This window comes from Podarcis liolepis, assembly GCF_965112155.1.
Source record: "Podarcis liolepis genome assembly, chromosome: 4".
In the NCBI taxonomy this organism is placed as follows: Eukaryota; Metazoa; Chordata; class Lepidosauria; order Squamata; family Lacertidae; genus Podarcis; species Podarcis liolepis.
Genome location: NC_139558.1, coordinates 40,442,969 through 40,455,198, shown reverse-complemented (window position 1 = coordinate 40,455,198; position 12,230 = coordinate 40,442,969). Strand labels below are relative to the sequence as shown.

Here is a 12,230-nt window from a genome sequence, read left to right as displayed (position 1 = left end):
TGTGCAATACAATTTTAATGAAAGCCCATTGATGTCATTGTCACTATTCAATAGGTGCCAGTGACAGTCTTGCAAAGAGATAGGTGCAGATAAGTAGTTTTGGACTTTAGGAGTTACTTCCAGAAGCACTATGAAAACCCTGAAAAACCCATTTAGTTATGACAGAAACACAAAAGAAAAACAAATAGACATTTAACACAGAGAAACAATGAAAAGAGCAGACATGCTATTACATTTCTAAAATGTATTTTCTTTGCAAATCTTGCTAATAAAATTTTTCAAAGAATATTAGATTCACACTAACTGTCTCGGAGTTCCAAGTTTTCATTGCGTGCCTCTTCCAACTGTTGTTTGAGTAGCTTATTCTGCACCTGAAGTTCCATTTTCTCTTCTTTTAGTGTTGGATAATCTGAGACTTCTTCCAGTTTTTTTGTCATCAACTGATTTTGCTTGCTTAATAATAAAACTTGAGCCTTGACTGAATCTATTTCCAGCTGGAAATAAATACCATATGGGGGCGGGGAGTTAGTAGACCTCTTACAGGATATAACTAGATAATTTATTTATCAGAATTATAAAGGTGGTAAAAATATATTGCTAAAACAGACATTTTAACTTAGCTACCTCAAGCTCTTTTGAATGTGATATAGCATGTTCAAATTCTTGCTTTTTTGAATTAAGGGAAATGGTCTCTTCATGCAAAAGCATAGCTTTATCTGGTCAAAAACAGGAAAGTTTTATATTAGACATATTTCATTAAATAAAAGTCAAACATTTGTTTTTGAGTGGTAGGGTTTTTTAAAATAGAGATAGATATAAAAAAACACCTTTAATTTTTTTCTCATCTTCAGTAATTTTCTTGGTTCTAGCTATGTATTCTTCATTTAGTTCAAGCTGATACCTAGGAATAAAAAGCATTGCAAAGTGTTGCCAAATTACTGAAGCACTGTCAGCTTCAATTCCATGTGTCTTTATAGCTGAAGTCATAGTAGCTTTATTCTGGATAACTAACCATGTTCAATCTTCAGATACAAATCAGAGGTAGAAACCATATATAAAATTATAGTCCTAAACACAATTGACAGCTAGTTGAATCCAAGCAGATGAACTCAATTGAAACTTGCTTAAAATGGCCCTCTTGGGTTTCTTTTTGTTCAAATTTGGCACAGGAGGAAAGAGGCCAGTATATCTGTGTACCCCAGCCAGCAGCATTTCCTTCAATCATGACATCACTACAAAATTTAATCTGAGTTTAAACATCTGAGCATCTTCTGATTAAATATTGAATATTTGAGCATCTCCTAATTAAAATCTAAATCCCTAAAACAGCAATTGCTAGCCTTTTTAAGGCAGAGGATCACATTGCCCTTTGGTCAGCACTCAAGGGACTGAAGTATGGAGGTGGGCATGGGCAATGTGTAAAGTACCGTACTTTTCTGTGTAGACTAGGTTTTTCTCTTTAAAAATCATGCTAAAAAGTGGGGGTCATCTTATACAAGGGGAGTGCATAGGGTGTACGTTCAACTGGTTTCTGCCATGGCTGTCAGGTGGCTATTGTGCGTGTTACTGGTTGCTGTGTCAATGGGTGGCGTTTACTGGCCAATGCTGCGGCAATTGGGCAGGCGATTGGCAGCTTCTGCTGTTGAGGGAACAGACGAGAGGTACGTGCAGTGAGCGATTTTTGGCATAAGAAAAAGCTCAACAACCCTGGGTAATCCTGCCCCCCCCCCAAAAAAAAGCTCAACAACTTTGTGCCATCTCCCCCATTTTCTTAAATTTGAGTCCTCCAAAATAGGAGGCATCTAATACATGGGGGGATCTTACACACGGAAAAGTACGGTACAAAAAAATATAGGGGAGCAAATACGACCTGTGGGCTAGTCACCCCTGCCCTAGTAGAGTTTCAGGTCATTGCAAGAGGATGAACAAGAAACCTCTATAGGCTTGCTGCTTCCATTACTCTCCTCTTGTCCATAGGGCAAGAGCTCCAAATTCCATCTCTTCCCATCACACTGACAGAAACATCCCCAGTATATAAAAATGCTCAATAAATGTTTCACTTATTGGTAGATTATGTCTGTCTTTACTATGCGACTACTTTTCTATGTGCATCATATGCAGTCACTGAAGGAGACAGGTAAATTAATTACTTTAGGAGTTCATTCTTTAGTTTCTGGTCGTAAGTCTCTTCAATGTTCTTCACAGTTACCTCTCGATGACGAAGTGCATCTTCTACAGTTTTATTTTTTGATTCTTGAAGGTTTTGAGCTCTGAAGCAATGAAAGAAAATGCACAATACAACAATCCTAACAGAACAAATCACGTGACAGAAGCATCAGAAACATGATGGGGAACTTATTATTACAGTGGAACTCACAACAAAATGCTTCAACATGTGCCTAGGAGTGCTCTTGTCCAAGACCCTGGCCAGCCAGAACAATAATATTGGATTAATATTCTGGCCTCTTGGGGAGTGGGGGTGCTGAGATAAGAAGCAAATGGATATTTTGCCACCCCATTAGAGTTCTTTTTTTAAAGTTCTCTCTTTTTTGTACTCCTGCAACCCTTGAAATTTTCACCAAGCTTCCTACCATCTCCCTCATATGTGGATGCAGCCATCTTAAGTACCCACACATGGAGAACTAAGTTTGCTATTTGATTTGTTATTATGTTTTTACTTGGTAGGTTTAAAGTGACTCAGATGAGTCTTCAGACCCCCACATTTCCCATAATTATATTATAAAGCAATGGCTAATCATGTGGACAATAGTTTCATATTCAAATGTTCCCTTCTGTACCTACCCTTCCAATCAGTTGCTTAGAGCAAGAATAGCAGTAAAGCTGGGTGTTAGCTTCTTCAAATACCCCTCTCCATCCAAACTCTTCCACCCACACTGTGCTTTGCAAAGCCACTTTTAACAGCACCTATGCTACTTCCCATAGTCAATCCCAAACTTATCTTAATCTTCTTCCCACATGGCACTGTTCCCCACCCCAAATTTCTTCATTATGTCAAAACAAAACAAAAAACATCCTGGCAGCTTAAACTACTCTGCCATAAATCCAGGGTCACTATTACCCATTCCGGTTTGACTGCAAATGCTGGCAAATTACAAGTTCCACACTCTGCACAGCATGAGCACAGAGACCTGTATTAAAGCATACTGCAGCAATCACTGGTATGTCAGATAGTTTACAGCATAGTTACCAAGCCCTGACAGATTTAAATGTGGGCTGTGGTAAAGATTAGGCCTTAAATCTGACAACCCTACTGTTGAACATATACTACTGATTTCAGGAAATCTTGAACAACACTGGCTCACGAACTAATTATTTAGGACTGCAAATGCTGAAAGTAAAGGAATTACAAGGGAGGATGAAGCTTATTCCTCTATTTCAAAGGTTCACCAGCTCCCTCTTCTGGGTAATCAGAGGGATTTTCATCTATCATTAAACTGAAGGGGAGGAAAAGGGAATTAAAAGGCGACAAACTTAAACTGCCTAATCAGTTAATTATGGATTCCCGAGCAACTATGCTTAAATATTTTTTATTGTATGTATTTAACTAAAGTTACATACTTATTTGATGGAAAACCTCTAAGCAGTTCACAAACCGATATTCTCCTAAATATACATCAGGACTAATGGCAAAACATCAACACACACTGTTGTCAGTATCTAGATGGTTTAATTAAAAAACAAAAAAATGTATTGACTTCAAGACAAACTGTCAAAGCAATGCCAAATTTTCAATGAAACACCATAAAACTCAGTTAACAGGGAACAATTCTGCCACTAAAAGCAGATGGATAATACTGTTTCTAGAGGTGTAACATTACATTTAATGAAATAAGAGTAAATGAAGCTTCATACTAACTGTAGCATTTAGAAGGCCAAGAAAAATATGCGGTTTTCCCCCAACTAAAGTTATATGAATGTTTAACAACTTACAGTTCAAAAGCTTCTATTCTCTGCTTCAGTTCTGCCTCTCGGGATCTTACTGTTTCAATATCTTTCAGCAGGCTTTGCCTTTGCAGATAAATTTCCCTTGCATCAATCTATTGGAAAAAACATATTTGTATTATATGCAGCCCCAAATGTAGCAACAGCTGCATATTCTATATGAGATTTGTAAGACTGTATTCACAACTAGCATTCTATTGTTAACTGGTTGCTGGAACTGCCTGCACTTCATTATGCAGTTTGCTGATAAAACTAGTTACTACTAGAAGGATTAGCAGTAGTTACAACTGGGTAAAACAGGTATCTTATGAGTTATGGGAAGAGTTCTATGATTTATTTATTTTTAAGTGGCTAACAGTGCGAAGCGAATAAGACGCAAATATTAGGACATGGAAGATGCATTTCCACTTTTTCAAATACAGCATCCCACACAATTACTTATGCAGTGCATTTTAATAGCAGGTGGTCACATTTTTCGGCACAAATTGCAGATTAGGAACAAACCACAATGGAAGATACATAGAAGTAACCTACAAGCAAAATACATAGTCACTCCCAATATATTTCCCAGTATGGCTCTTGATATAGGATAAAACCTTCCAACTCCTCCATTCTATTTAGTTCAATTTTTTCAAACATTACCTCTTGCTGCTTCTGAAGCCTCTCAATAGCATTTCTTTCTCGAGAGCTTAGAGCCTCTGACTTGGCTCTGTGAACTTTTTCAAATTCTTTACGAAGCTCTGAAATCTCTTTCTGGGATTGTGCTCTCTCGTCCATCTTAATTTTGGCTATTTCAACCTCTTTGAAGTGTTGCAGCTGTGACATTCAAAATAAAATTATAAGTGTCAACTGTCACATAAAAACATTAGATCACAGGTAGATGGCTTATTCTTGTGACTAGCAAATCCCTCCTATGTAAGAATGTGATAAAGTACCATGGTAAATCCACTGCTCTACAACTAATCAGATCTCCCAATTTTCCTTTTCCTAAAAGCAGCTGTTGGGTGAACAGGCATTTGCAGCAAGTACTGATGCATGCAAGGATTAAGCCACATTATAGTCCTGATCCAAGTCGCTTCCTATAGTTTTTAAAGACAAAGTGATCTAATCACAGATCTCCTGTTTAATGTAAGTTTGGCCGTTAAGTGAGCAAGCAACTGAGACAGAGCATTTAGTTGATCCTGCAACTAATCCCTATGATTACTATGATTACTCCTACTAATCATAATGTAAACAGCCATGTCTTGCTCAATAAATGTTTATCCTCTGCTTTTCTTTCATGTATTTTATGTACTCTGAGAATAAGTAAATTGTTGTACTAACAAAAGTATCAAATAGGCACATGAAAATTTGCATTAAGACTGACAAAACATCATTGCCTCTCCTCCCATTTCCCTTCACCTTCTGAGACATTTCCTCTTGAAGCTGCTGCTCTACTTCTTTTCTATATTCAGCAAGTTTTACTTCAAACGACTCAGATTTGTGGCACTGAGGATACATGTCTGCAAACTGTTCATCAATCAGTTGAAGTTTCTCAGCTATGAAAAAATATATAAAAGGCATTGTTCCATTATATGTGATCACACTAAACAAAACAAATTTACATTGTTGACATTTTTATAGGGAACAGCTCTCCTACTTCATTTTATTATGCTATGATGCCAATGATGATTTATATTTATTGGTTGCTTTACTCATGGAAACATAAGAAGAAATACTAAAACCAGTTACAATAAACACCATCAATAACTCCCCCCATCCCAAATCGCACATCTATAGAAATAATAGACATGCCTTACAGATCCTGCCCCCTCCCCAAAGAGCCCACAAATATTTAAAATCTTCAAATTAATGACCTAAAGCTTAGGTTAGAAGGAAGTCTTTGCCTGGTGCCTAACAGATAAATATAGCACCAGACAAAAGTCCCTTTAGAGGGCATTCCACAAGCAGGAAGTAACCACTGAAAAGTGGCAGAGGGCACTCAATGGTGATTGACTGTGTCAACAGCCTGCACCATTCACATATTACACAAATTAGCCAGGGCCTCCAAAGAAGCACCAGTCATATGAGTCGGAAAATCCCCAAGAGCTACCTGCAAGCCATCAGCCTCCAAGGGAAGGCCAACCTAATAGGTCCCCTGCCTCTGCTGAGGGGGAAAGGGTCTGAAAGCATAAAGCTATGACTAACCTCTACTAAAAAGAGCACCAAGGAATAAATGAAAGAGAGAAAACAATATAGATATAAATCAGGTATCTAGCAGCCTGAAACTATGCTCCAGCTTAAATAGATGCCACTGTACTCCAGACTGCATCTGTATTCCATTCCTAACTTTCATTCTATGAATGAACTGCTTGGGCTAGTATTGCATTTGTGTTAGATCTGTTCATCTGAAATATGTTTTCTGTCCTGTGCAGTGTGTTGGAGTATACAGTACAGTGATGATAAAGGATATTCTGCAATGGCTAAAATGGAAAATAACCTATTTCCCACAACCATAGAGAGAATGTCTGGGCAGCAGGTGCAGGAAGTAGAAGAGGATGATGTGACTATACATTAGTATAATTTTAACCCTGCAAGATTATTATTTTTTTGGGGGGGATAATTCTGCTATTTTTGTTCTACACTTGTGCAGCTGGCTAGGTGTAGCAAATTCATTGGACCAGTCTAGTACATACCTATGCAATCACATACCTATCTTTCCAGAGAACTCTGTAGGGAAGACACAATTTTCAACGTTTCTGTTTTCTCTCAAAGCACAAAACTCACAACCATATTGTGTTGAAATGTGAACCCATGATTATGTTTTGATCCACATTTAGAAACTGCAACATATAAATATGTGCAACTCCTTCTTAGCTAAAAGCTTTCCCAACTTTTTTGAAGGATTACTATGCTTTTTAAAGGTAAAAAGTTGCACATATACTCCAGTTAGTAAAGAGTTATGTCAGAAGCAGTATGAAAACAAGGCTACAGAACAGATGCTACAGTATTCTCTTTCTTAAGGCTGAATATACAGATAGCTAAGAAAGTCTGAGGATAAAGCAATGGCAGTAACTCCACTTACCAAGAGATTCTTTACCAGGTGTGGGACTGGTCTGAGTTTCTGTGTTGCAGATCTGCTTATGCAGGCTATGGTCTATCAGTTCAGTTAATATCTGTACAAGAAAGCCTTAGAGATACACCATTAATCACACATCTCTTCTCCAACAAATGACAAGTTTCAAACTCAAGAAGGAATAAATATTATTTTGCAACAGTAAAAGAGTACCAATGAATGGAAGTAGAACAATTATAAAGAAAAAAGGCTGTCCCTCTTATTTTTAAAATTTCTTCAAAAAGAGCTTATGGTAGCAAATAATACATAAAAGTATTTTTTTTAAAAAAACAACTAAAAATCTCTGAAACATTTCAATACAAGTAAAACATTTTTAACATATAACATGTACATATGGTTGCCAACACCCATATTATGGGGAAGCTGTTTGAGAGTGTGCTGGCTGCCCAGTTCCAGGTACTCCCGGAGAAAGCAGATTATCTAGACCCATTTTAGTCTGGGTTCAGGCCTGGTTATGAGACTCCATTGGTCTTGATCACCCTGGATGCTCTTTATCAGGAGAGAGATAGGGGAGTGTAACCCTCTTACTCTACCACTCAGCTGCTTTTGATACTATCAACAATGCTTTCCTGCTGGTTCAGCCTTGCGAGCTGGGAGCAGGGGACACTCTTCTGCAGTGTTACCACTATTTGTGGGGCTGGTTCCACACATAGCATTAGGTAACAGTTTGTTAGCAGTTATGAAAGGAACCATCTTGTCCACACTACTATTCAACATCTATATAAAGCTGTTGGGAATGGTCATTAAGGGAGTGCTTCTTATTTCTCTATAACATCTGAATCAGAAGCTGTGCAGATTCAGAATCAGTGACTGAGAGTAGTGATGGACTAGATGAGGGCTAATAAACAGAAACCCAGCAAGATGGAGGCTTTGTGAGTAGGTGGTCCCCAGGTCCAGGAATTTGCCTGGTCTGGATAAGGCTGCACTTGCTCTGCAGGAGCTGGTTCATACAATGGGGTGCTTCTGAATCCATCATTAACACTGGAGGCTCATGTGGCTCCAGGGGAAATGAGTGTCTTCTACCAGCTTCAGTAGATATGCCAGCTGCAGCCATTCCTAGAGACAGTCTTGCTGCAGTGACCCAGGCACCAGCAACCTCAATACTCTATTAATGCAATGTGCTCTACATGGGGCTGCCATAATATTGGTCTAGAAGCTGTGCACAATGAAGCAGTTAGGTTACTAATTGGTATGTGTGGGTGCAGACATCTAACACCATTTTTAAAGGAACTGCCCTGGCTACTAATTTGCTACTGCACCAAGTTTTGGGTATTAACGTATAAGGCCCTAAACAATTTGGGACCAGGTTATCAAAGTGAACATCTTTACCTATGCAAATCTGCTCATTCCCTAACATCACCTACAGAGGCCCTCATGGATAAGCCACAGCCAGAAGACATCCACTTGGATTACCCAGGAAGAGGGCCTTCCCTGGATGTGTCCACTCTCCCAAATTGTCATCCCTAGAAATAAGGCATGTGCCAACAATGAGGCAACTCCAGCACATGCTGAAAACTTTTTTGTTTAGCAAGGTTTGTAATGGCTACTGATACTACTTTTTCTTGTATTTGTATTATATTTTGATATTGCTGCACACAGGCTTCAGGTAGCCACAAAATGTGCATTATTTTGTTTTTCTGTCTAAATATTTATGTATGCTATCCAAAGTTGCTGTTCAAACTCCTCTCTTCCAAACGGCAGCTTGCCTCTTCAGCAGCAGGATCTGCTTATGCGAAAATGTCAAAGAAACCACTGGACACTTATTCTAATGTCAAATGTTTCCATCTGTTTTTAACTGCTGTACTTTTATTATTAACATTAAAAAAAATAAACTACCGTAGAGGTTTTGAGTGAAACCCAGTTTTGAGTTAACTGTTATTTAAACAATTAATTAAATTGTTTAAACACGTGTGCATAATTTTAAACACACACAATATCTTTGGACTGTGGCCTACAATCTGAACTTACTTAGAATATATGTACATTATAGCTGTACCTTTTGTATTATCTTTTTCTGAAGTTGAAATCTGGAAAAACAAAAAAATAATTTAGTCAATTTATACTGCAGTGCCAAGCTCCAGCTGAAGAGCTGCAAAGTAGCTGCCACGCCCCAAGCCCTGCCACTCCCAATGGCCAGGGCAAAAGCTATGGGGCATATCCGTCCCCCTTTTTTGCTGTGTGAATTCCAGGCATGTGCACCAGAGCGGTCTGAGGCTCAGGCGGCATCCCACAATACTCCCTTTGGGGCTTTTCTGCAAGCTTCTGCCAATAATAGAACAACCACTAATACAGTGGTGCCCCGCAAGACGAATGCCTCGCAAGACGGAAAACTTGCTAGACGAAAGAGTTTTCCGTTTTGGAGGTGCTTCGCAAAACGAATTTCCTATGGGCTTGCTTCGCAAGACGACAATGTCTTGCGAGTTCCTGCTTTTTTTTTCCCTCCCCCCCTTTTCTAAGCCACTAAGCTGCTTATCAGCTGATCCGATCAGCAGATAAGCAGCTAAAAGCCGCTAAAAGCCGCTAAAAGCGCTAATCCGTCAATGGGCTTGCTTCGCAAGACGAAAAAACCGCTAGACGAAGAGATTCACAGAATGGATTCTTTTCGTCTTGCAAGGCACCACTGTAGTTTCCCACTCCACAGAGTGCAGTAGGACCTTCACAGCAGTGCAGCAAAGGGTCTCTACCACCTTATCCTAACCCTCTTCCACAGCACAGGTGGAGGATTTTGACTGCATTCTTATCTACCCAATGCTTAACAAAAAATAAGATTGCAAGAAATAAGATTATTTTACCAGTGCTTTGTAAAGATCAGTCTTTGGATTGATCCTTATGAGTTGTAGTAAATCTTGCATGGTGAGCGCCTTTATAAGGAGATAAAGAAACCGGATAACTCTCAATTATACATTTCACAATCCATATTATCAAAACAAAAAGTTAAACAACTAAGCCAACAAAATCAAAATGAGATAATGATTGGGATGCCACATATACCTTCACTGTTTGTATCAAGGCCAATTATTGCATGCCATCATACACACTTTTGCAGTCAAACACATAGGCACTCAGAAGTTAACACAGTTTCACAATGATTCTCATTGAGTCTTACAATCATTCACTCTTGCATACACAAACACACAGTAGTTCACACATACACAATGTCTCACCTTCAGAGGCTCAGAAACAGTCACTCAGTCATGCATGCACAAAGTCTTTCCTAGAATTTACCATAACATATCTCAGACTGCTTCTAAGCTGGCTGATCCAACTGTAATTAACTTTGCAATCAGCAGCGTTCATTCTGAAGTGGTTTCTTCTCTGTACTTTAGATGTTTTGTGGGACCATTTGACCTTCAGTAGGCATCGGAAAGAAGACCCTACATCAGGCATTCCCAAACTCGGCCCTCCGGAAGTTTTGGGACTACAGCTCCCATCATCCATCGTTAATAGGACCTGTGGTCAGGAGTGATGGGAATTGTAGTCCCAAAACATCTGGAGGGGCGAGTTTGGGGGTGCCTGCCCTACACAGATGAACCTGATCCTGCTGTACATACCCATAATGTCTTCCTCCTGAGATTTCCAAGACTAATTAAAGGCCTGACCCTAGCAGAAACAGATCCTTCTGTCTCCTGCTGCTGGCAAGTCAACAGGCTTTCACACACCCACTTTTGGACTGTTTGTAGTTACATATGAAATGTACACACACACACACACACACACACACACTATTATGCTTCTGGGGTGGTGGTGTTATAAATTGTTTGAGGATTCTAGGGGGTCAATGTGTGCATAGCCACCGCGGTGTGTATGTGTGTCCTGGTGTTCAGTAAGATAGCTGGGATCTGCTACTGGGCCACACTTACTTACTTACTTACTTAGTAAAAAATGACAAATGCATTTTTGGACTAAAGATGGTCTAGATAGGTTGATAGACAATGTAATAACTGCACTGGATAAGCAGGACTTCATTTACATACTGGGCATAATTTAACACATCCTTCAAAACAAGGTACTTACCTTATCCTTTTCTAATCCACTTTCTGGATAGAAGACAGACAGTGAATATTCATAGCCACATCTGCGCAGGTGATCTGCCACCAGACTGTTAGAAGCACCAATTAACAATGAACTGCATTCACTAGAAACAGCTTGTGGCTGAATTTTTCCACTTAAAATGGGATTCATTAGATCATGTATGAGTTGGTTTCGAAGCTGTGTCTGGCACAAAGAAAAAATATATTATTGTTATCTGGGATTTCTAGAAGAAAAAGTGGGGAAAAAAACATTAAATAAATTGAAAAAAGTTTAAGACTTTGATATGTTAAGTGTACTGAAACCTTGTGTTACACTGGTGTGTATAATGCTTTCCGCATTGAACAGTCAAGCAATACATCAAGAGAAAATCTGGCAGCAATATTTCTTTCAATATATCTCATAATTTCATGGCTTATATACATACACCTTTGCCCTACAGTTGTGACTACTGTATCAATGTCTACTTTATTGTGCTTTAAATATATTGAAAGCTGCCTTGAGAATTTCAGTGAGTAGGCAGGGTATAAATACTGCTTAATAAATTAAAACCCTTATTTTAATCTTGCTTAATTATATCAAATACCTTAAGTGAATCCAAAACACCTCGGTTCTTAAATGTCTGATATAGTCTTCTCCGGAGTTCATCTTGTGACAGAGCTGGAAATTCATCTGAAGACATTAGGATCTGAAAACATGAGAAAACAATATTGCTATTTTTGCAGACAACCCAAAACACAAGCCATGGTAACAGAAATGTTGCCAGCCTTTTAATAATCGCATATCAAAACCCCGAATTTCAAAATCTTAAGTGATTCTTAGCAGAATGCATCAAAACAGCATGTTTATTTGAGTTGCAAATGCAGGGCTATGAATTAGTGAAGTGTAGCTTACATCAACAAACATCCTGGTACTTACAAAAACAGTATTCAACAAAGGAAGTAAACAGACATGATTAGTTATATACCTAAGTCACTTTCCTATGTTCTTCTGTTGCCAGCTGTTCTATTCAAAGCATTGAAACTGCAATGGCAAAGAACCGGAGACTTGTCCATTTAAAAAAATGCAGGTTTCAAAATTATGTGAATAGGTTTGATCCCAATGGGATGGAAATTTTAAAATG

The 12,230-nt window shown here is 38.7% G+C and overlaps 1 protein-coding gene across 3 annotated transcripts in view; it reads right to left on the bottom strand.

Annotated features, from left to right (window-relative positions):
• OFD1 (OFD1 centriole and centriolar satellite protein) overlaps positions 1 to 12,230 on the bottom strand; it is a 27,151-nt gene that overhangs the window by 12,437 nt on the left and 2,484 nt on the right. For all 3 annotated transcript variants that reach the window (XM_083501861.1, XM_083501860.1, XM_083501862.1), the window contains exons 2-13: positions 11,694 to 11,795; positions 11,093 to 11,293; positions 9,871 to 9,939; positions 9,075 to 9,105; positions 7,028 to 7,132; positions 5,365 to 5,501; positions 4,606 to 4,779; positions 3,952 to 4,058; positions 2,151 to 2,270; positions 828 to 901; positions 625 to 716; positions 305 to 494 (exon numbers count right to left, since the gene is read on the bottom strand). In XM_083501861.1, the coding sequence (XP_083357987.1) occupies positions 305 to 494; positions 625 to 716; positions 828 to 901; positions 2,151 to 2,270; positions 3,952 to 4,058; positions 4,606 to 4,779; positions 5,365 to 5,501; positions 7,028 to 7,132; positions 9,075 to 9,105; positions 9,871 to 9,939; positions 11,093 to 11,293; positions 11,694 to 11,789 (1,396 nt within the window). In that variant the 5' untranslated portion in view covers positions 11,790 to 11,795. The remainder of the gene's footprint in view (positions 1 to 304; positions 495 to 624; positions 717 to 827; positions 902 to 2,150; positions 2,271 to 3,951; positions 4,059 to 4,605; positions 4,780 to 5,364; positions 5,502 to 7,027; positions 7,133 to 9,074; positions 9,106 to 9,870; positions 9,940 to 11,092; positions 11,294 to 11,693; positions 11,796 to 12,230) is intronic.